Consider the following 25,883-nt stretch of genomic DNA (forward strand, 5'->3'; position numbering starts at 1 on the left):
ACAAAAACTGCCAAATCAGACTTGTAAGGAAATGATTAAAGCCTTCTGTGTATTGTTGATAATATTTATAGTTATTTTTCAAAAAGTAAAGTTTAATATGAAATGGTTGGTATTCTGGTGGGATTGTATGAGCTACTCTTATCGCAAATGTGTTCTTGTACTGTTATTACCAATCGCAGTTTATGACTAAATTCAATCAACACCAAAATTACCACAATTTTTATGATCTTTAAATCAGTACGTACTTCAGACGATTAGGTAACATATTCCCTCTGAATGAATCCACAATATATATGTATTAACTCACTACATCAATCTTTTAAAGTGTCAAAATTGACGATTATCCGTTAAAAATTATAATCGATCTTCAAACATCTCTTACTGTTAAAGAGGGACGAAAGATGCCAAGAGTCAAACTCATAAATAGAAAATAAACTGACAATGAATGCCATGGCTAAAAATGAAAAAGACAAACAGATAAACAATAGTACACATGAGACAACATATAAAACTAAAGACTAAGCAACACGAACCCAACAAAAAGCTTGGGTTGATCTCAGGCGCTCTGGAAGGGTAAGCAGATCTTGCTTCACGTGTGGCACCCGTCGTGTTGCTTAAGTTATTACAAATCCGGTAAATAATCTAATTCGGTAGGTCACATTCGTCAAAAGGGAAAGGGTATTTTAGTTACGACATAAGATAACCTTTATACCAAACTTTATAAAGAATTGCCTTTTTATTTTCTTTAATTTGATTTACCCCTTTCAAATACTAATCTTCCGTTGTAGTCTTATACTTATATCTCGAGTGTGAGTGGTCGTTGGTTTGAGTGATGGATCTTCGACTGAGTAAAACCAAAACTACAAAGCTGATGCTGTCTTTGTCTGTATCTTTTTTTTTTTTGCATTAGAATAGCTCACAATTTTTTATTTGATGGTACATTTGAAGATATTCAAAATATAAAATGTATATCAATGCTAACCAGTATATAAATAGAAATTATTTTTAATGTACGAAATTTAACATCTTATCATATCAGTTTCCAAGTTTGAAAATGCTAGATAACTTGATCTCTTTTTGTGTAAAATATAAATCAATATAGGTCATTGGGGAATTGATAATTCATACGACAAGATTATAAGGATGAAATTTACAAGTATTTCCTTTTTAATATTTAAATATTACGGAAGCATACCATACGCTTACAAAGAATTCCTCAAAATAAGATGCTTTAAATTATCTCATAAATCGACATCGAATTAATAATAGTTACGTATAAAAGTGCAGAAAAGTATTTGAAATTAAATTTGCATGTTATGTAATTTTGTGGTAGATATCATAAATTTATTTTTAATCTAATTCTGAAAATCTTTATCTAAAATAAATCAGAAAGAACATTTCATTTAATGCGATCATATAGGGATTTTTTTTACTAAATAATGATTTTTTTATTCATATAACCGCGAAATTTAAATGCTGGTCTATAAATTTAATGCGTGTTTGGTAAATAAAATGGACCGGAGAAGTATTCTACATATTGTCTTATGGTCTTGTTATCCTACTAAATGAATATTTTACTTTGATTCAAAATACGTTCCTATATTATTCGAAAACACTTGTGTTTCCTATTAATACAAATTTTCTTTCTTCCTTATCAATTTATATAGTTTAATATACTCATAAATATATTGTAACGTAGACAGCTTATTTGTTTCAATAGGATATTTTGAAATGTTTTTGTAACTTCTTTAAACTTTAAAAAAAAAATATGTACTATTTGCATTTTTTAATAATAAACTATAGCTTATTATGTGTATGAGAGGACATTCTAAATTATGAAAACTTTTGGCTGGTCCATTTTGGTCTTGGTATAGCGAATATGACATGGTTAACATAATAGTCTACATGTCATTTTTTTCTCTAGCAGACCAAATATCTTGCCCTCCATCAAGGTAGATCCATATAACGTGATCTAATTATTGTAAAAACTATTTTTTACACAAATACTGTCTTTCGCCAATCAAGAATCAATCAGTTAGGACATTAGTCAAGATAAGATGAAACATTCCAGTCGGATAAACGGACCTGACCATTAACCTTAACTTTGATCACCGATCTATTAGTCTGTCTAGTTGAAATGGGGATGAAAGATACCAGAGGGACAGTCAAACTCATAAATCGAAAATAAACTGACAACGCCATGGTTAAAAAAATGAAAAAGACAGACAAATAATAGTACACATGACACAACATATAAAACTAAAGAATAAGCAACACGAACCCCCATCAAAAACTTGGGTGATCTCAGGTGCTCTGGCAGGGCAAGCAGATCCTGCTCCACATACAAAGGTGTGAAGACATAGAAATGACCCTTATATAGCAAACATAGGTATTTTATTACTTATCATAATTGAGGTAGCAGTCACTAAAATCCTGAAACTGAGGTCAAAGACAATTAACACATGACCGACAAACTTCTAAATGAAATGTATCTGTAAACAAGTTATGAAGCATTAACCCTTTCCCTTTCATGCATTTTAGACCTTTACTTATCGAAAATACATTATCGAAGTTTAAATGAATACAGCATTCGCATCCATGGTCATACACTTGTCATGTTGGGCTCAAATGAAAGATAATTGGTAAAATATTTCAAAAAATTAAGTTTGAAGATAATTCGTCATTTTTTGGTCACGTGGTATATTTCCAAAAGTCACGTGACTGTTGGAGAAAAAGTGAAAAAATACGAAATCCTTGGGCAAAAAGTCGTGCAGAGACATATTGGTGGGCTAATAGGGTCAGGTGTTGGTGGAAACACAATGCCTCGAGTCTGTTTAAGCCATATAAATTATCATAGTGGTATAAATAGACGAATAACGTGCTATATAGGCTTTAATATCGATGTCCGTAACATTCAAAATAATTGATTTTAGACGCTCTTTTTGTCCGATTTCAAACTTGGACCCTAGTTATTTGTCTAATTCGTTTTCAATCAATCAGCAACCTAAACTTTGTTTTTACAAGGGAAAATTCATTGAATTACCAATGCTAGCTTGATCTGGGACACCCTTGACCGAGCCCGATGGAGCAAAGGGGGTAAAAAAGGTGGTCAATTTTGCACACACATTCTTTTAAAATTTTTTTGTAGGTTTCCTCTTTGAAATTGAAAGTAAAGTTAAATTAAGTTACATTTAATATGGGAAATTATTTTTCCAACTCCGGCAGTGGGATTCGAACTCTCAATCTTAGCGCCTTGGGATAGATCAGCGTACCCCTACGCCACTGGCATTGTAGTGAATTTATTGAAATTTAAGTACTTAAGTCTACTACTACGGAAGAAATTAAAAAAAAATATTATAAAGATTCTCACCCACTTTGTTTTTTTTTTTTTTTTTTTGGAATTATGTGTTCAGATGATAATTTTTTGTTGCCAAATGCATGATTTTTACGCAAATCTAGGAGGAATCCATTCTTTAAACTGTCATTTTTTCATTGAAATATACATAAAATTGAGAATGGAAATGGGGAATGTGTCAAAGAGACAACAACCCGACCAAATAAAAAACAACAGCAGAGGGTCACCAACAGGTCTTCAATGTAGCGAGAAATTCCCGCACCCGGAGGCGTCCTTCAGCTGGCCCCTAAACAAATATATACTAGTCCAGTGATAATGAACGCCATACTAATTTCCAAATTGTACACAAGAAACTAAAATTAAAATAATACAAGACTAACAAAGGCCAGAGGCTCCTGACTTGGGACAGGCGCAAAAATGCGGCGGGGTTAAACATGTTTGTGAGATCTCAACCCTCCCCCTATACCTCTAACCAATGTAGTAAAGTAAACGCATAACAATACGCACATTAAAATTCAGTTCAAGAGAATTCCTTTATTCAAACAAAAGTGTTTTCGACTTTAGTATACCACAACACTTACGAAACCATATTTCAACTTTGCAAAAAAAACAATCAGAATATTTTAGCGGTTTTTGTCTCTTTTCTCATAATATCTTTAAGAAATGACTTCAGATTTTTAGTGTATTTCAAGTTTGTGATTGCGCTGCTACACTAAAAATTACATTTGTAACTAGTGTACAAGTTAGAACTATTAGTTTAATACTATTCTTCAAAAACTCACTGCACAGTTATTGAAAAAAGTCATAACTCCTCTTAAAAGATAACTTTTCTTTGCACTTCTTTTTGAGAAAATTCCTCAAATTCCGAAGAAAAATAAATGGTTTCTACAGAAATATTACACATCAGTAAGGGGCGACTTGTTTATTAACTAATTATGATAGAGGTTTGATGCACATTAAATCGCATTGCTGGTTATCTGAGGATTAATTTGAGCCCTTAACCACATCTGTACGTCAGCAAATGGCGATTCAACAAGTCTAAATGTCCCAAAAAAATCTTGAAATTGGTTTCACCGGTAAGCTGTACCGGTGTGAAAGGGAGAGGGTTAAGGTAATCTGATATATAACCAAGCGGTATTAGCACACAACAGTCTCGTATTTTACGACCTTTGTTGCAAAAGGGGGGAAATGAAAAACAACATAAAACCACCTTTAGCCAACATTACTTATACGAAGTTTCAACGCTTTTAACGCTGTCAATAAAAGACAAACATTCCAACAAAATATATAAATCAAATATGCACTTAATTGCAATGAAAATGAGCGGTGGTGTTACACTAAAAGACATAGCCGTGCATCTTCGTGCTTCCAACTTCGATATATCTTATTGATTGATAATTTACTAGGAGACTGATACCAAGATAACAAAAGATGTCTGCGATACATTAACCAATAGACTGTTTTATAACGGGTCATGCAACCATATACATGATATATAATATAATGGTGTTGTGTTTAATTCAATACAGTGTTAAATTAGCACTTCCTATAATCATATTGATGGAAACATGATGAAAAAGGTTATTTTGTTGATATTTTTATTATTTCTTTACTATTTGACATAGGGAGTATACAAGAAGCTACTGTGGTCGTATTTCTGTAAACACACGCAAACGTTTGTTATTAAAATGACTCTTTCACTTTGAAGTTGCAATTTTTAAATGTAAATTTGGTACATTAGTAACTCCGATTTTGATAATAAAAAAAGAAAAAAACTGTTCCCTATTATAATAGTGGTTTTCTCTGAAATCTTTTGATGGAAAATAGTTTGAAACAAAAAAAGCCTTTATTTTAGCTACTTTTCTATACAATCAAGTATAAATAGACAATTTTAGTTACTTTGTAAATTATGAACATCCAGATATTAAAATGAAAGACTATTTCTTGATCTTAATGTTCAAAAATGCGAATATTAATCGAGCATGAATTTCAATATCTTATTCAAGGGTTTATGCAACAACAATCTACGTCTAGGTAACTGAACTACTTTTTTTATTTAATCTTTTTTTATTAACTTGGTAGTTACCTTCCTATAAATATCACTTTTGTAAAAACTTGATCAAAATTAATTACTGTTTATGGCACTCTTCAATATGAGTTTACCCAAAAGTTTGACTTTACCTATGTTGTCATCTTACCTTAAGCTAACCAATCTGTCCCGTAAGTCTTACTTCTGGCTTTATAAATTTCTTAATAAAATTTTTTACTTCACTGCTGTTAAATTCAACTGCGTTTTGTGGTTTTTAATTTCGATACATTTTTTGACAGTTTGAAACACGACTGTATTGTAATCATGTACACCTACATTTACGATATCGTAGTTTTCTGCAGTACTCATAAAAAAGACGTCTTAATTAAAACTGTGAAATTTGATAAAAGATAAGGGACTGATTATCAATGAAATTGAAGGTAAAAAATTTGAACATAACATCTTAATCAATATGCGGATGTACAGTATACTGTTTACGCGAACGATTGATGAATTATTCATAACGTTTTCCAGTTCACCATAGACCGTTTGTAGCGTCATTGTCATCTACTACTAGCAGTTTAGCACGAGGACAAATCATGCAATTTAAGTTTGTAGATTTTGACTACACAGAGAGTATGTTGAATAGGATCAGACATGTTTTGTAACACCAGGACACTAAAGACACCATATTCGGCATCATGCGTAGGTTTTATGGCAGGCTGGAGTGGTACAGGTGACATGTTACAGATGTTGCTCTCTGCAGTATGTAGTTATTTCTAGAACATTTTTTGTTCAAAATTATTTTATTACTAAAATGGTTGAAGCATCTTGCATTAGAAATGCATTAGATTCAGAATTATTGATGTGATTACTTCCATGTAGCTTTTTCTTCATACACAATGCAAGTAACTTCTACGCAGTATGTAGTATATATTCAGGCTATACAATGGATAAGCGTAGATTCTTAAAAAACTGAAATACTGTAATCGCATTTATAAGTATACTATGATAGATGATTAATCTTTTGATTTAAGGGTGAATGTGTTAAATTCGTAATTACAGGCAATGTTCCTAAATCGGATTGGAAAAATTTCATACTTATATGATCTAGGTGGGATTACCATTAACATTCTATTATTCCCTCTTCTATCTTAATTAGTTTCCGAATTGTATCTATCAATATAACGTCATTTTTATGCTCACATGTTACTTTTGCCATATGAGAATTATACATTTACTTTTCTAGTGTATTTCGTCTATGTCTATGTTCAGTTAACTAATTCTTTACTGCTATGATGATGGGTACAAATTTGTTCAATATCATTAAATTGTTCTTTTTTTATATCTTTATGACGAATAAGTAAAATTAATTATAACTTTTCTTTTTAAATGTATAAACCAGTCAATGGAACGTTTCCATTTCAATGACGTTTAACTGATAGAAAGATTTATCAAAATGCAGATATAAAAATCTTTTACATAAATCTAAGCGTAACAATATGTTTTGGTACAAAAATCTAAAAAAAACCAGCCTAATGGGACTTGTATAGAAATGATTAAAGTCTTCGTTGCATTGTAGATAATATTCATAGTTGTTTTGGAAGGGTAAAGTATAATATGAAATTATTGGTATTCTGGAATTGTATGTGCTACTCTTATCGCAAAGAGATCCTCTACTGTGATAACAAATCGCAGTGTATGACTCAATTCAATCAACACCCAAATAACCACAACTCTTTAGATCTTTGATTCAGTAATGTAGATGATAAGGCAACATGTAAGTGTCAAAGTTGACGATTATCCGTTAAAAATTGAATCGATCTTCAAAAATCTTTTACTTTAACCTTTATACCAAACTATATAACGAATTGCGCTTTTTGTTTTCTATAAGTTGGTTTATCCTTTCTAAATATTAATCGTCAGTTGTTGTCTTATAATGATATCACATAACGGTGATCTTGTTGAAGCACGTCCATCTCGAATGTGAGGGGTCGTTGGTTTGAGCGATTGATATCCGACTGAGTGAAACTCACACTACAAAGCTGATAGTGTCTTTGTTTAAACATTAAAATAGCTTATGATTTTTTTTTTTTATGGTACATTTGAAGATATTTAAAATATAAAAAAATATATCAATGCTAACCAGTATATAAATTGAAATTATTTTGAATGTATGAAATTTTACATATCATCATAAAGATTTAAAATATTAAATCGCACATCAGTTTCCAAGTTTAAAAATTCTAGATAATTTGATTCTTTTTTTGAATATAAATCAACGTATTGATAATTCATACGACAAGACTATAAGGATAAAATCATCAAGTATTTCCGTTTTATTATTTAAATATTACGGAAGCATACCATATGCGTACGAAGAATTCCTCAAATAAGAGGCTTTTTTTAATTATCTCATAAATCCACATCGAATCAATTACAGTTACGTATACAAGTGCTGAAAAGTCATATTTGAAATTAAATTTGCATGTTATGTAATTTTGCGGTAGATATCATAAATTTATTTATAATCTTATTCTAAAAACCATTATCTAAAATAATTCAGAAAGAAAAGTTTGGTTTAATGCGATTATATATGGGCTTTTTTTTTATTAAACTGATTATTTATTCATATAACCGCGAAACTTAAATGCTGGTCTATAATTTTAATGCATGTATGGTAAATAAAATGGACCGGAGAAGTATTCCACATGTTGTCTTACGGTCTTGTTATTCTACTAAATGAATATTTTACTCTGAATCAAAATACGTTCTTATATTATTCGGGACAACTTTCTTTTACCTATTAATATATATTTTCTTTCTTCCTTATCAATTTATATAGTTTAGTATGCTGATAAATAATATTGTGATGCTGAACTCTTATTTGTTAAGATATAATGAATATTTTTTTGTAACTTCTGTAAAGTGTTATAATTGTTTTATGTACTATTTGCATTTTTGATAATAAATAATAAGTTATTATGTGTAGGTGTGGGCATTCTAAGTTATGAAAACTTTTATCTGTTTCATTTTGTTCTTAATAATGCGAATATAACATGTTTAGATAAATGTCTACATGTCATTTTCCTGTAGCAGTCCAAATGTGTTGCCCCCCATCAAGAAAGATCCTTATTACATGATCTATTTATTGTAAAAACTATTAATTTGTTTTTGCTCTAGACATGTATGACATCTTTGTTACTGGACCTTAAGCAATTAACAACACATCAATTAAAGCCGTAAAAAAAGGTAAGATGAAACATGCTAGTCGGATAAACAAACCTGACCATTAAACTTAACTTTAATCCCTACTCCATTTGACTCTCTAGGTCAAATGACTCCTGTTCAATAGGTATGAAGACCTAGGAATGAATTTTATATAGCAAACATATATATTCGCATAATTGAGGTAGCAGTCACTCGACCCTGAAACTGAGGTCAACGAAAATAATCACATGACCGACAAAACTCCGAAAACAAATGTATCTGTAAACAAGGTATGAAGTATTAAGGTCTTTTGAAATATATACGGCCGGAATGGCACTCAACGTTCTCGTATTCTACGACCTCCGTTGCAGGCGGGAAAAGGGGGAAAATATCAATGAGAGAGAAAAAATAACCACCTATAGCCAACAATACAAATACGAAATGTCCACGCTTTTTTACGTTGTCAACAAAGGGTAAACATTCCAACAAAATATATAAAATAAATATGATCTTAATTGCAATGAGAATGAGCGGTGGTGTTACACTAAAAAGCTGTGCACCTTCATGCTTTCAACTTTAAAATATCTTATTGATGGATACTTTACTAGGAGACTGGTACAACCAATAGAACAAATGATGTCTGTGATATTGTGATTAATACATTAACCCACAGACTGCTTTATGACGGGGCATGCAACCTTATATGATAATATGAGGCAGGCATTACCTGTGAATGGGGACGAAGTCTGTATTATTTTTTTTTTAATTCAAACACGTTGATGAAAGAAACGGAAATACCGTAACGTTTCCGATATTGGTTCTGTTGTTAGGGATTTAGTTGTGACGTTATTTAAGTTATGACGTCATATTCAATGTAAACAAAGAAACGCTGTTATCCAGGTAACGGTTTTTTTTCTCATATCAAGCAATTATTAAAAATGATTGGGTGTTGAATTCTTTCCTATATTTGTTGATATGTTGATAAATATACATTTTATTCAAAGACTGTTTTCCCGAATTTTTTTTTATTGATTTTTCTACCATAATTGGGAACTTCGTCCCCATATAACGAAGTTGTTTTTAATTCTATAAAGTGTTAAATTAGTACTTCATATAATCATATTGATTGACACATCACAGCAAGAGTTCATTTTTTTGATTTTTTTTTTTCTTTTTTTCATTTCCTAGACTTTATAATACATAATTAAGAGTATACAAAAATGTTTGCCGTCGTGTTGTTGTCATCTTACACAAAAAAAAAATATGATTGAAATGTTTCATTCACTTTGAAACTGCAATTAATAAATGAAATTGTGCATAGTACATTAGTTGTGTTAATTTGTGTATATGTAACCTATAGTAATGTTGGTTTTCTCATAAATCTTTTGGTGTAGAAATCGTTTTGAATAAACACGCTTCAATTAGGTTACTGTGCATACAATCAAGTAAAAAGACAATTTTAATTGCTTTGTAAATTCAAAATACCCAGAAATCAAAATGAGAGACGATTCTTTGATGTTCAAAAATGCGGAAATTTATAAACGCATGAATTTCATTATTTTATTATGCAACAACAATATATATCTAACTGAACTACTTTTTATCTGATGTTGTTTTATTAACCATGGAATGTCCTTCCTATACATTTAACTTAATACTTAAATGTTTACAAAATCTTCATCACATTGCAGTTTAGTGCATTCTACAATATGAGTAAACTTAAAAGTTTGACTTAACTATGTTGTCATCTAACCTAAACTGCTGATAACGTTATCTTATATTTTGGAAAATTTAATATCAGTATATTTATTTAAAGTTTTAAATATATTGTATTGTAACCATGTACACTAATTTTCTAAGTCATTCATGATATCGTGGTTTTCTGCAATACTCATGAAATACGAAGACTTAATAAAAACTGTGAATTTGATAAAATGTAAAGGACTGTTTGACCTTAACCTTGAAGGTGAAAAAATGGACATAACAGCTTAATCAATGAGATGATGTACAGTATGCTCTTTACTCGGACGATTGATGAATTATGCAGAACGTTTCAAGTTCCAAATAGTTATTCTAGGAAATACTTGAATAATTTTCTTTCGTACATTGTCATATTTCATGCATTTTAGCACAACAACAAATAAAGTAATGTTTTTATGGATCAGTCAGGATCTGAAATTAAAATACCATACAAGTTTAACTCACATTACTTATATCTCTCTCTGTATGAACCAATCAAATGAACGTATCCGTTCAATGACTATTAACTGTACATTTCTCTGAATACAGTTACGAAAATCGTTTACATAAATCTAAGCGTAACGATAATATTTGGTAACAAAACCTACAAAAACAGCCTAATGGGAATTGTAAGGAAATGATTAAAGCCTTTGGTGTATTGCTTGAAGATATTCATAGTTGTTTTTGAAAAAGTAAAGTTTAATATGAAGTGATTGGTATTCTGATGGGATTAAATGTGCTACTCTTTTCGCAAATTTGATCATGTACTGTTATTAAAAACTGCAGTTTATGACTTAATTTAATCAACACCCTAATAGCCATAATCTTAAAGATCTTTAAATAAGTACTGCAGATGATTAGGCAATATATTCCCTCTAAAATAACCCACAATATATATTTCAACTTACTAAATCCATCTTTTAAAGTGTCATAATTGACGACTACCCAAAAACATTATAGATGTCTTTGAAAGAGGGGCGATAGATACCAGAGAGACAGTCAAAGTTTCTGACCATAAACAACTAAGAAATATTCAACACCATATCAGTTTTCAAGTTTGATAATGCTGGATAATTGGAAAATGAGTAAATGTGGGTCTTAATCGGATTGATAATTCATTCGAAAAGGGTGTCAGGATTACATTTATAAGTATTTCCGTTCAAATATTTAATAAGCATATCAGATGCTTCGCTGAATTCCTTTAAATAATAAAGAGACTTTTAATTATCTCATAAAGAGACATCGACACAGTAATGTAACTTACATGCAAAGTGCAGAAAAGTTATATTTAGAATAAATTTGAAATTTTATGTAATTCTGTGGTAAAAATCGTGAATTAATTTATAATTTAGAATCATCCTTGATATGGTCATAATCATAAACTAACTGTTCACAAAACGTTGAATTAGGAATACATAACCTTAGATGTATTTGGCAAAACATTTAGGAATTTGTGGTTCCACATACCCCTCAACTCCGTACTTTATTTGGCCTTTTAACATGTTCCGATTTGAGCTTCACTGATGAGTCTTTTGTAGACGAAACGCGCGTTTGGTGCAAATACTAAATGCCAATCCTAATATCTATGATGAGTTTATTTAGAACCACCTGATCGATGCCACTGCTTGTGCAGAGTTAATTTCCCAAGGGTATCACCAGACCAGTAGCAAGCACTTCCGTGTTGACAAGAATTATCATTGATATGGTCATAGTTATGAATTAATTGTTTACGAAACTTTCCATAAAACCATAACTCTTTTGTCACTGATCCATTTAATTGTCAAAAATGAAACCTGTTTGACGAACATAGTGACCTAGGAATGATCCAACCAAAAACATAAATATTCTATTACTTATATATATACATATATATGTTATATACAATTCAGTATTTACTAGACAAAAAATACACAGCCATGCAGACAGTCACTTAACCTGGTCAAGGAGAATGACAATAAACATATGACCGACCGAACTTCGAAGCAGAATTCATCTGTAGACAAGGAATGCAGTATTAAGGTCTGCTGAAATATAACCCCTCTAGATCAGCACCCAGCAGTCTCGCATCGCACGACCTTTTTTGCAGTAGAGAATGAAAGGAAACATCAATTAGAAGAAATCAAACAACTTTATAGCCAATCTTATAAACAAGAAATTTTTACGCTTGGGACGATGTCAATAATGGACGAACAATACATCAAAATATATAAATAAATATGCACGTAATGGCAAAGAAAATATACGGAGGTGCTACTATAAAACATGACAGTTCCACGTCATGCTAGCAACTTTTTGATATTTCATTAATGGTTAATTTCCTAGTAGACTGGTACATCCAATATAACAAAATATATGAATTAAATATGCACTTAATGGCAACGACAATGAATGATTGTGTAACACTAAAAGAAATAGTCGTGTATCTTCATGCTTGCAACTTTATTCTATCTTATTAATGATTAATTTACTTGAGACTGGTACAACCAATAGACTGCTTTATGACGCGTTATGCAACCACATAATAGTGTTGTTGTTAATTCAGTATAGTATTAATTAGTACTTCTTATAATCATATTGATGGAAACATCACGAAAGGAGATATTTTGTTGACGTATTTTTATATTTCCTATACTTAATAATACATAAAGAGTAAACGAGAATTTTTGCCGTCGCGTGTTGTCATTCTACACAAAATTTTCAAAAATTATTATTGAAAAGTTTCTTTCACTTTGAAACTGCAAACCTGCATGGTACATTAGTTTGGTTACTTTGTGTACCCTGTAATCTATTGTTATGGTAGTTTTCTCAGAAATATTTTGATGTATAAATCATTTGAAATAAGCTCGCTTCATTTGTGCTACATTTGCATACAATCAAAACAAAAAAGACATGTATAGTACAATTTTACAACCAAGACCACCTAGAATATCAAATCCCTCGAAAATGCAAAAATTTATAACGCAAAAAAATTGCAAAAACTTGATAAAATTGCAGTTTCGGGCAATCTATATTATGGGGAAACATAAAAGTGGGACCATACCTGTGCTATCATCTAATCTAAGATACTGTCCAGTAAGTCTTTCTTTCGGCTTTATAAATGTCTTGTTTAATGTTCTAACAACTAGGCTATCAATTTCATCATATGTTTTAGGGAATTTGAAATCGATATCATTCATTTATAGTGTGAAACACGACTGTATTGTAATCATATACACTAATTTGCTTGGACACTCACGATATCGTTGTATTGTGCAATACTACTGAAATGCGAAGACTAAAACAAAACCGTTAAATTTAATAAAATGTAAAGGAATGTTTGGCCATGATCTTGTAGGTGAAAAGGTCAACATAACAGTTTAATCAAAGTGAAGATGTAGAGTATACTGTTTACTCGGACGATTGATGAATTATTCATAACGTTTTCAGGTTCGCCATAGATGTACGAGGAAATACTTGGAGTTGTTTTCTGTGTCCATTGTCATCTATTACATGCATTTTAGCACGACGACAAATAAAGTCATGTTCAATTTGGTAATTTCTATTGGAACAGAGAGAATGATGGAAAGAACCAGACATGTTTTCCTACAACAGAACTCTACAGACATTAGATAACGTGTTTAAATAGGTTCTGTTTAATGCAAAGTAATAGGAACAGTTCTAACAGTTATATATCTGACTCTATTGTATTGTGTTTGTTTAAAGAGACACCTTATCTTTCATAATAAGTACGTTTTTGACAGATTGGGTGGTACAGGCGACCATATCTCTTACAAATGTTACTCTTGTGGTGGTCTAGATCTCCAGTATGCATTTTTTACGCTCGATACAATTGCTTTCAAAAATAATGTTCTTCTTTTTTATTCCCAAAACGGTTAAATTAGACATTATAATTGAAGTAGAATCCCCGTTGCTACCTGAAGGTAGCGTTAACTGTATACAGAAAGAACGTAACTTCTGCGCAAGCATTTATTTGAAGTTCAATATAAATAAAGTTATCTAACATATATTTAACCAATTGTAATTTTGGTCTTTTGGACTTGTATTCCAAATATCATCAATTATACTTATATTTTGTTCGGTTTGAAAGAAACAAACATAGGTAATAAGGAATAGGAGTATAATGCCTTCGTGGCATAGTCTATATAGTCTGATGTTAAAGAGTATAGGAATATTAACAATGGCGATGTTATTTACTATAATATATTAAATGAGAGTTTATTGCAAGTTAACACGGTGAGCTCTTTGTAATAAGTAATGCCTAATTTAACGAAAATACAACATGCAAATCGTTAAGAGGGCTTGTCTCTATCCGAAAATATATTAATTTTCGTTATCATTTATTATTATATTTTCATCTAATCATTACATATAATACCAAAACTAAAGCGACTTATCGAAGCAAACAGACGTGAATAATCAATCGTATGAAGTTGTTTTGTTGGGTTTTTCTCCCTTCTTTTAAAAACTGAAAGGAGGGTAACCCTAGCAAAGCATATAAAAGACCATGTGGTCCATGAAATACGTTTGCAAACGCGTCAGCTTAATCTCCTGATTTTTAACCTGTTTAGAAACTCGAAGCTCCCTTTCCGTTGCTTGCAACACGAGTAAAACTACTAAAGTTCGAAAGAGGTTTATTTCTTTGGATACTTTTAACATTCAATTTAAATAAAGATATCATATATCACTATCAATGTCTCAGCAATAACCCATACATACAAGATAACAACTTTTGGGGTTTCTGCTTTGAAACAGCAACACATGTACATAACATTATAGATGGGCGACAAGACGGATATAGAATAGATAATTTTCAATTTGAACATTATTTGCCTTTTATTTGATTCCCGATGATATGACACTTTATAAACGATCACAATTCATGTTTTAACCATTGGTTTTGTAAAATCTGTAAAGCGTGTTACAACAGCAATTACTAAAACATGCCGGAATATGGATTCAACCACTTTCCAAACTTAACTTGTAATCATAGTGGATCAACAATATACCCAGTTTATAAAAACAATCTACTAACAAACGATGTACAGTATCCACCACCGAAAAACTCCGTGAATTGTCAAAAACAGAAATGTACATTGGTGGCTTTCGGCTGTTGTCTGCTCTATGGTCGGGTTGTTGTCGCTTTGACACATTTCCAATTTCCATTCTCAATTTTATCATATAAACATGCAGCGGAGGTAAACTATTACAAAATGGGTTTTTTTATATATATATATATATTTGCTATTTCATCTTTCATTGCTGTCTTAATCAGTGTAACAACAAAAGGTACATACAAGAACATAAAATAAAAATCGGTACGAAGAAAAACATTTTACTTTTAAATAGCAGTTTAACAGATAATAAAAAACAATAATAAACAACACCGTACTATAGCAAAGAATGGTCAAGATACTGAAAACAAACTCAAATGCTTAGCTTTCTGATATACAAAAGCTTGCTGTTCGGAGTAAGTCAAGGCTCCGTGTTGAAGACCGTACTTTTACCTATAATGCTTTTCTTTTACAAATAATGACTTAATAACGGTTAATTACTTATCTGTTAGAGTCTGTCCATTATTTATATATATATAGTAAAAATACAGAACTGCAGAACGACTACTAGAGTCAACTTTAACTGATATATAGAAAAAAACAATTCAAATCTAATAGCAAAAAATATCATGAGTTCTTATTCTTGAAGGGTCGTTGTTGTACAGGTAATATTAGCGTGTTTCTCCCATTATCTTAAAAGATAAAATAAATAGATAAAAAATCACTCATATAAGTCACTTGACCAAAAATTTACCATTGAATTCAAACAATGTATAGCTCTCGGTGATATGATGATTTCGGTTAACTTTTTTTAAGGGGAGGGGGGGGATATTATATTTAAGTGATATATGTTAGCAAAGCATATGTAAAAAGTAAAATATTTGAAGACCTGTATTACCAAAAAAAAGCAACGAACGGAATAGCGTGGTAAATGCTGTCTGGAAGGCAATTGACATCAATGTCTGTATTATTATAGTGGCAGCTTTTGGAGAAGCTTTTCAGAGTTTCGTCAAATTTATCATCGTGATTTCGTGGTAAATAATGTACTGATCAAGGTATTTATTTGATTTGAACGATAAACGATAAATAGCATTGTTTCTGTACACAATGTATTGACTGTAAATATACAATGACTATCAAAATCACATATTCATGCCCAGATGAGAGTTTCGCGATTGTTGGATATCCTCTTTGTTGGTGTCCTTTTTAAGATATTTACCCTGTTTCTAGTTTTATAGTCATCTGAATATTTCATTGAAACAAGAAAGGTGATTAAAATTCACGTCAAGTCGGAAATTGAAGTCAATAAACAATAGCATTATAACACCATGGATTTTTTCTTACAATCTTGCTTTCGGACGAGTACAAGCAATGAATAGTTGGTTCGAATGACTATGCTACATTACATCAAATACAGTTAACGTACGTTCAGAGTTATTCATTGAATCCATTGTCTTCTGGGTTATCTAAGTTTATAGAAGCGTATATTATAATTATAAGGTTATAATAGGCAGGCTATACAATGTAATCTTTTCATAATAGGAAATTACAATTCATGATCGATCTGAAAAGGGATGTAAACATCACATAATTTGTTTTGGTGAAACGAATACACACTTGACAACACAAATGTAAATAAAAACCTGTATATATATGAATTTGATGTTAACAAATCAAAATTACTACAATCAAAGCGCATTTTGTTTTGCTGAGGTGAAACCCCTTTGGCTGCAATGAAAAGTGGAACAACTATTATATATTTAATTAGACAACCAACGCGCACTTTGTTTTATTAACGCGAAACCATCATGATTTAACAAATCAATATCTTTAGGTTGAGCTGGCTATAAAACCAGGTTTAAATATTTTCGTTTAAATATTAAAATATTACGGAAGCATACCATGAGCTTCCGACGAATTCCTCAAAATGATAGGCATTTGATTATCTCATAAATCGACATCGAAAGATTAATCATTGTTACGTACAAAAGTGCAGAAAAGCCATATTTGAAATTAAATTGGCATGTTTTGTAATTCTGCAGTAGATATCAAAAATTAATTTAAAATATAATTCTGAAAAATCATTATCTAAATAATTCAGAAAGAAAATTTCATTTAATGCAATTATATTGTTACTTTACTAAACAATGATTTTTTTTATCATATAACCGCGACACTTAAAGGCTAGTTTATGATTTTAATGCATGTTTGGTAAAAAAAAATTAACCAGAGAAGTATTGTTTCTCGGTAAACTACTAAATGAATATTTTACTCTAAATCAAAATACGTTCCTTTATTATCCAAGAAGACTTTTTTTTTACACTTTAATAAATATTTTCTTTATTCCTTTTCAATTAAAATAGTTACGTATGCTGATAAATAACATTGTCACATAAAGCTCTTATTTTTTTAATAGGATATTGTAAATTGTTTTGTTACTTCTGTTAATTTTTATAATTATTTTATGTACTATTTGCATTTTTTAATAATAAATTATAACTTATTATATTTAGGAGAGAACATTTTAAAGTTATGATAACTTTTGTCTGGTCCCTTTGATCTCGGAAGGCGAATATAACATGTTAAAACAAACGCCTACATGTCATTTTACTGTAGCAGTCCAAAGATCTTGCTCTCCATGGTTGTAGATCCTTATTACATGATCTAATTATTGTAAAAACTATATATTTGTTTTTGTTCTAGACATGCATGAAATATTTGGTACTGTACCTTAGGCAATCAACAATCAAATCGAAAATAAACTGACAACGCAATGGCTTAAAATGTATAAACCAATCAATGAAACGTTTTCATTTTAATGACATTTAAATACAGATACAAAAATCTTTTACATAAATCTAAGCGTTACGATATGTTTTAGTAACAAAACCTACAAACATTGCCTAATGGGACCTGTAAGGAAATGATTAAAGCAGATTGTTGATAATATTCAAAGTTGTCTTTGGAAAGGTTAAGAATAATATGAAGTGATTGGTATTCTAGTGAGATTTAACCTCTTTTAGTCAACAAAACAATATATCTGCCATGTTTTGAAATTAGATTTGCATGTTATGTAATTCTACGGAAGATATCATTAATCTATTTATAATTTAACTCTGAAAATCATTGTCTATGTTAATTCAGAAAGAAGATTTCATTTAATGCGATCATATAATTTCTTTTATAAAACATTGACTTTTTTTATTCATATCACCGCGAAACCTAAATGCTAGTTTATGATTTTAATGCATGTTTGGTGAATAAAATTGACTGGAGAAGTATTCTACATATAATCTTATGATCCCGTTACACTAATAACTGAATATTTTACTCTGAATTAAAATACGTTCCTAAATTAGTCGAGAAAACTTTGTTCACCTATTAGTACATATTTTCTTTCTTCCTTATGAATTTCTAGTTTAGTTTGCTGATATAAAAACATTGTGATGTAGGACTTTTGTTTGTTTCAATAGGATATTGTGAAATGTTTTTGTGACTTCTTTAAACTTTTATAACTGTTTAATGTACTATTTGCATTTTTTAATAATAAATTATAACTTATTATATTTAGGAGAGAACATTTTAAAGTTATGATAACTTTTGTCTGGTCCCTTTGATCTCGGAAGGCGAATATAACATGTTAAAACAAACGCCTACATGTCATTTTACTGTAGCAGTCCAAAGATCTTGCTCTCCATGGTTGTAGATCCTTATTACATGATCTAATTATTGTAAAAACTATATATTTGTTTTTGTTCTAGACATGCATGAAATATTTGGTACTGTACCTTAGGCAATCAACAATCAATCAATTAGGACATAAGTCAATGTAAGATGCAATTCAATTTAATATTTTATTTAAGTCTCATCTCTCAATAATAAATAATATGCAACATTCCAGTCGGGTAAACGGACCTGACCATTAACCTAACCTTTGATCACCGACCCATTAGACTGCCAAGTTCAAATTACTACTGTTCAACAGATATTTAAAAAAAATAGAAATAACCTTAATATACTAGTAGCAAACATAGGTATTCTATTACTTATTATAGTTGAGATAGCTGTCACTTAAACCTGAATTAAACTGCGACCAAAGACAATAAACACATGACCGACATTACTTCGAACAAAATGTATCTGTAAACATGGTATGAAGTATTAAGGTCATCTGAAATATTAACAACGGGATCAGCACACACCTTTCTCGTATTCTATGACCTTTGTTGCAGAAGGAGAACAAGGAAAAATATCAAAACCATAAAAACAAACACCTATAGCCAACAAATCAAATACGAAATTTCAACATTTTTCACGTTGTCAAAAATAGACAAACATTCCAACAAAACAAATAAATAAATATGCACTTATTGGCAATGAAAATGAGCGGCAGTGTAACACTTTAAAAAATGACAAAGCAACTTCATGCTTGCAACTTTAAGATATTTTATTAATGGTTAATTTGCTAGTTGACTGGAACAAATAATAGCCCCTAAGATGCCTCAAATGATGTGATTGATATATTAATCATTAGACGGTTTTATGACATATATAATCACTACAAACTCCTCAGAGTCTGAATTGACCAGTTTTTGTGCTCGACCAGTAAAATCGAGCACACATTTTACTCGACTAGTCTCGACATTGTCTCGACTGTACTTAACTGTACTTAAGTGTACTCGACTAGGTCTCGACTAGGTCTCGACTTTACTTAATTAGTCTGATTCAGTACTTGATGATCTTTGTCTAGTCTGAAATGGTCTTGACCAAGGCTCGACCTGTCTCGACCTGTCTTGACCGGTCTCGACCTGTCTCGACTAGTCTCGACTCAGTCTCAACCAGTCTCGACTCAGTCTCAACCAGTCTCGACCTGTCTCGACTAGTCTTGACCTTCAAATTTAGTTTTGACTGGTGTAAATCAGCCCATCTAACTAAATTAAATATTGATCTTAAAAAATTCAAGCTTATTAGGTAGTTTGATTTATTGCTGTGAAATGAAAGAATTTAATTTTACAATACGTAAAAAAAAAATTATTATATAAAAATTCAGATAGGCATCTTTAATTTTTTTTATAACTTTTTCAAATCAACTTGGATTTTCATCAAACTATGCAGATATCTTACATATATATCAAGCTTACTGAATCCCATTTCATTTAGTTTTTTGTTGTATTGCTGTGAAATTTAAGAATTAAAGTAATCTTGGTATAAAAAGCTAGGATTTGCAATTCGGACAAAATAGAGATAGTACACTTTAATTTTTTAAATAACTTTTTCAAATCAACTTGGATTTGCATCAAACTATGCAGCTATCTTACATATATATCAAGCTTACTGAATCCCATTTCATTTAGTTTTTTGTTGTATTGCTGTAAAATTTAAGAATTAAAGTAATCTTGGTATAAAAAGCTAGGATTTGCAATTCGGACAAAATAGAGATAGTACACTTTAATTTTTTTAACAACTTTTTCAAATCAACTTGGATTTGCATCAAACTATGCAGCTATCTTACATATATATCAAGTTTACTGAATCCCATTTCATTTAGTTTTTTGTTGTATTGCTGTAAAATTTAAGAATTAAAGTAATCTTGGTATAAAAAGCTAGGATTTGCAATTCGGACAAAATAGAGATAGTACACTTTAATTTTTTTTATAACTTTTTCAAATCAACTTGGATTTGCATCAAACTATGCAGCTATCTTACATATATATCAAGCTTACTGAATCCCATTTCATTTAGTTTTTTGTTGTATTGCTGTAAAATTTAAGAATTAAAGTAATCTTGGTATAAAAAGCTAGGATTTGCAATTCGGACAAAATAGAGATAGTACACTTTAATTTTTTTAACAACTTTTTCAAATCAACTTGGATTTGCATCAAACTATGCAGCTATCTTACATATATATCAAGTTTACTGAATCCCATTTCATTTAGTTTTTTGTTGTATTGCTGTAAAATTTAAGAATTTAAGTAATCTTGGTATAAAAAGCTAGGATTTGCAATTCGGACAAAATAGAGATAGTACACTTTAATTTTTTTTATAACTTTTTCAAATCAACTTGGATTAGCATCAAACTATGCAGCTATCTTACATATGTATCAAGCTTACTGAATCCCATTTCATTTAGTTTTTTGTTGTATTGCTGTAAAATTTAAGAATTAAATTAATCTAGGTCAAAAAAGCTAGAATTTGCAGTTCGAACAAAATAGAGATAGTACACTTTAAGCTTTTTAATAACTTTTTCAAATCAACTTGGATTTTATTAAAACTATATAGCTACCTTGGTGATCTTACTAAATCCCAGGTTGTTATGAAGTTTTAAAATATATTTTTGTCAAATTTAATGACATGACACTATACATGATTTAATTACATCAGTACACGTGAGTTTTACAGGTAAAAAGAAAGCCCTACTTTTCTTAAACTCGTGTATTACTTATCTAGTGAATTAAAAGCCCTGCGATTTAGATTTAACAGGATGTTGCAACTTTGAATAAATGTTAGTTAGAATTTAAAACTCTCTGGTAGATGTGATCTTTTTAATAAGTTTGCCCCAAGCAGAAGGTATTGCTTTATAAATCACCACAAATCAGAAGAACTATTTTAATAATTTCTAATATTTCATCCCTTTTTGATATATTTATATAGTTTATATCAAAAGGAATAAAACATTAAAGGAATTATATTAATATGTTATGTATACTTTTTCCCAAATTATGAGAAAAGATATATTTCTAATATCGTAGCTTTTTGACCTAGGTTAATTAAATTCTTAAATTTGACAGAAATACACCAAACAAAATAACAACCTATGATTCAGTAAGATCAATATATTGCAAAGATATATGTAGAGTTTGATGAAAATCTAAGTTGATTTGAAAAAGTTATGAAAAAAATTAAAGTGTACCATCTCTATTTTGTCCGAATTGCAAATCCTAGCTTTTTATACCAAGATTACTTTAATTCTTAAATTTTACAGCAATACAACAAAAAACTAAATGACATGGGATTCAGTAATCTTAACATATATCTAAGACAGCTGCGTAGTTTGATGAAAATCCAAGTTGATTTGAAAAAGTTATTAAAAAAATCAAAGTGTACTATCTCTATTTTGTCCGAATTGCAAATCCTAGCTTTTTATACCAAGATTACTTTAATTCTTAAATTTTACAGCAATACAACAAAAAACTAAATGAAATGGGATTCAGTAAGCTTGATATATATGTAAGATAGCTGCATAGTTTGATGCAAATCCAAGTTGATTTGAAAAAGTTATGAAAAAAATTAAAGTGTACTATCTCTATTTTGTCCGAATTGCAAATCCTAGCTTTTTATACCAAGATTACTTTAATTCTTAAATTTTACAGCAATACAACAAAAAACTAAATGAAATGGGATTCAGTAAGCTTGATATATATGTAAGATAGCTGCATAGTTTGATGAATATCCAAGTTGATTTGAAAAAGTTATTTAAAAAATTAAAGTGTACTATCTCTATTTTGTCCGAATTGCAAATCCTAGCTTTTTTTACCAAAATTACTTTAATTCTTAAATTTTACAGCAATACAACAAAAAACTAAATGAAATGGGATTCAGTAAGCTTGATATATATCTAAGATATCTGCATAGTTTGATGAAAATCCAAGTTGATTTGAAAAAGTTATAAAAAAAATTAAAGATGCCTATCTGAATTTTTATATAATAATTTTTTTTTTACGTATTGTAAAATTAAATTCTTTCATTTCACAGCAATAAATCAAACTACCTAATAAGCTTGAATTTTTTAAGATCAATATTTAATTTAGTTAGATGGGCTGATTTACACCAGTCAAAACTAAATTTTGAAGGTCAAGACTAGTCGAGACAGGTCGAGACTGGTTGAGACTGAGTCGAGACAGGTCGAGACTAGTCAAGACAGGTCGAGACAGGTCGAGCCTTGGTCAAGACCATTTCAGACTACACAAAGATCATCAAGTACTGAATCAGACTAATTAAGTAAAGTCGAGACCTAGTCGAGACCTAGTCGAGTACACTTAAGTACAGTTAAGTACAGTCGAGACAATGTCGAGACTAGTCGAGTAAAATGTGTGCTCGATTTTACTGGTCGAGCACAAAAACTGGTCAATTCAGACTCTGAGGAGTTTGTAGTGAATGTAATGGTGTTGTTTTCAATTAAATACAGTGTTAAATTAGTACTTCCTATAATCACAAATGGAGATATTTTGTTGACGTTTGTTTATATATTTCCTGGACTTTATAATAAATAAAGAGTATACGAGAATGTTTGCCGTCGTTTTGTTGACATCTTACACAAAAAAATTGAAAGGTTTCATTCACTTTGAAACTGCAATCAATAAATGAAAACCTGCATGGTACATTAGTTGCGTTAATTTGTGTACCTATGGTAATGGTGGATTCTCGCGGATATCTTTTGGTGTAGAAATCGTTTGAAATAAACACGCTTCAGTTAGGCTACTTTTGCATAGAAACAAGTAAAAATAGACATGTGTAGTAAAATTTAACAATTAACAACACATAAAAATTAATATCCCTTGATGGTCGAAAATGTTACAATTCATAAACGCAAAAATTTTAATAACATATTAAAAAGTTTATGCAACAACAATACATATCAAACACTTTATATAACTACCAACACTAATGTTTTAACCATTATGACAACGGTATATCTAATAAAAAATGCGTAGCATGTTACAACAGCTATTGCTAAAACATGTCCGAATATGGAAACAATCATTTCCCCAACAGAATTTCTAATCATAGTGGATCAACAATTTACCAAGTTTGTAATAACAATCTACTGACAAACGATGCACGTTATCTACCAACGAAAAACTCCGTGAATTATACAAAAACACAAATGCACAAAGATAATGCCGTTTTCTCGTTTGAATTGTTTTACATTGTCATTTCGGGGTCTTTTATAGCAGACTATGCAGTATTGGCTTTGCTCATTTTTGAAGGCCGAACGGTGCCCTATAGTTGTTAATTTGTGTGTCATATTGGTCTCTTGTGGAGAGTTGTTTTCGGCAATCATACCACATTTAATATTTTTATATATACATGCAGCGAAGGTAAACGGGTACTTTAATGTATTTTCTATTTCATCTCTTATTGCTATCTCAATCAGTGTAACAACAAAAGGTACATACAAGAAAATACAATAGAAATCGAATGAAGAAAATCAATAAACCTTTAAATAGCCGTATTAAAGATATTTAAAAAAAACACCGTATTTTAGCAAAAACAAAAAATAGCCACAGATACTGAAACCAAACTCAAAGTGCTTACCTTGCTGATATACAACCAGATGTTGAATCTATGAAAAATTCTCGTTCGAAACCCATTGTTCACTAAAAACACATACAACGGTGACTTGTGTCAGGTTTCTAATCAAAAGCCTATTATACATATAGTATGTATAAAAAGAGAGAAATCATTCTATGTTTAAATAGAAAACGTATCTGCTTAGTTTTAAGCAATGAATCGTATTTGTACCGTGGATAAAACATTATTATCATCATGATTGGTATTTAAATCACGAATACGTAATACATTAGTATAAATTGGCAGATGTTAGAGAATTGAAAAGGAAGAATATATTCTTACCTTTTGATGCTGAGATACACAGAAGAACAGTATTCAGAATACTACTAAGAAAACTAATGACTACAATGTTCTTCATTATAACACTGGATGCTCTGTCGATTCTTTTTCTCGTTGCCATTTTCACTTTCAGTTAAATCCTTGAACTAGAAATATCTACATTGAAATATTTGTTTTTCCATTTCTATTCCATTTTCAAATTAAAAAAAAATATAAAGTTGCACCGTTATTAGTTCCTAACCAATGGTATTATTGCAAAAGTTTCGACTATTTAAGATTGCATTGATTAATAGTTATTAAACAAATGACTGACCCAACACAGATAAAATAAGTAATAATCAGGCTAGTTACTGTCGAGTATTACATAGTTTTAGAAGTAATCATTACATTTCCTGGCGATAGCTCAACGTGTATAGAATTGACGATCAGATGTGAATTCATAGTACTTCTGCTTAAGCCGCTGACATTTATTGATGAAAATAAAACGATCGATTTAACAAGCCAATTCAACCTACAATTATGGTACATATTTTACAATCTATGCAGATTAGTTCATCCAATCTGATTAAAATCTGTCACACATGTTGTTGATGACAGAATTTGTAATTTCTTTCTATTTCTCATTATCCAGATACAAGAATATACAAATGGAATGGTGAGAAAAAAAAACAAAGCAGCTAAGTCGAGTTAGGAATCATTCACTCATAGTTCTGATGACAATGCAAAAACCACAACCACAGAAAACAAATACAGGTGGACAGACAAAAACAGAAGTAACAAATAAGAAACGTGACACACTGAAATTTGTAAAACGCCGTCTCCATTTAAATCATGAGTGAAATCATATCCCCAGAAATGTTAAGCATGT

The 25,883-nt window shown here is 30.4% G+C and overlaps 1 protein-coding gene across 1 annotated transcript in view; it reads right to left on the minus strand.

Annotated features, from left to right (window-relative positions):
- Window positions 1-25,403, minus strand: part of LOC143081612 (uncharacterized) — an 88,742-nt gene extending 63,339 nt beyond the window's left edge. Inside the window, exon 1 of the mRNA XM_076257394.1 lies at window positions 25,019-25,403. Within this exon, the coding sequence (XP_076113509.1) occupies window positions 25,019-25,136 (118 nt within the window). The 5' untranslated portion in view covers window positions 25,137-25,403. The remainder of the gene's footprint in view (window positions 1-25,018) is intronic.
- Between the last annotated feature and the right edge of the window lie 480 nt (window positions 25,404-25,883).

The sequence above is a fragment of the Mytilus galloprovincialis genome, chromosome 7 (genome assembly GCF_965363235.1).
Source record: "Mytilus galloprovincialis chromosome 7, xbMytGall1.hap1.1, whole genome shotgun sequence".
NCBI classification, from domain to species: Eukaryota; Metazoa; Mollusca; class Bivalvia; order Mytilida; family Mytilidae; genus Mytilus; species Mytilus galloprovincialis.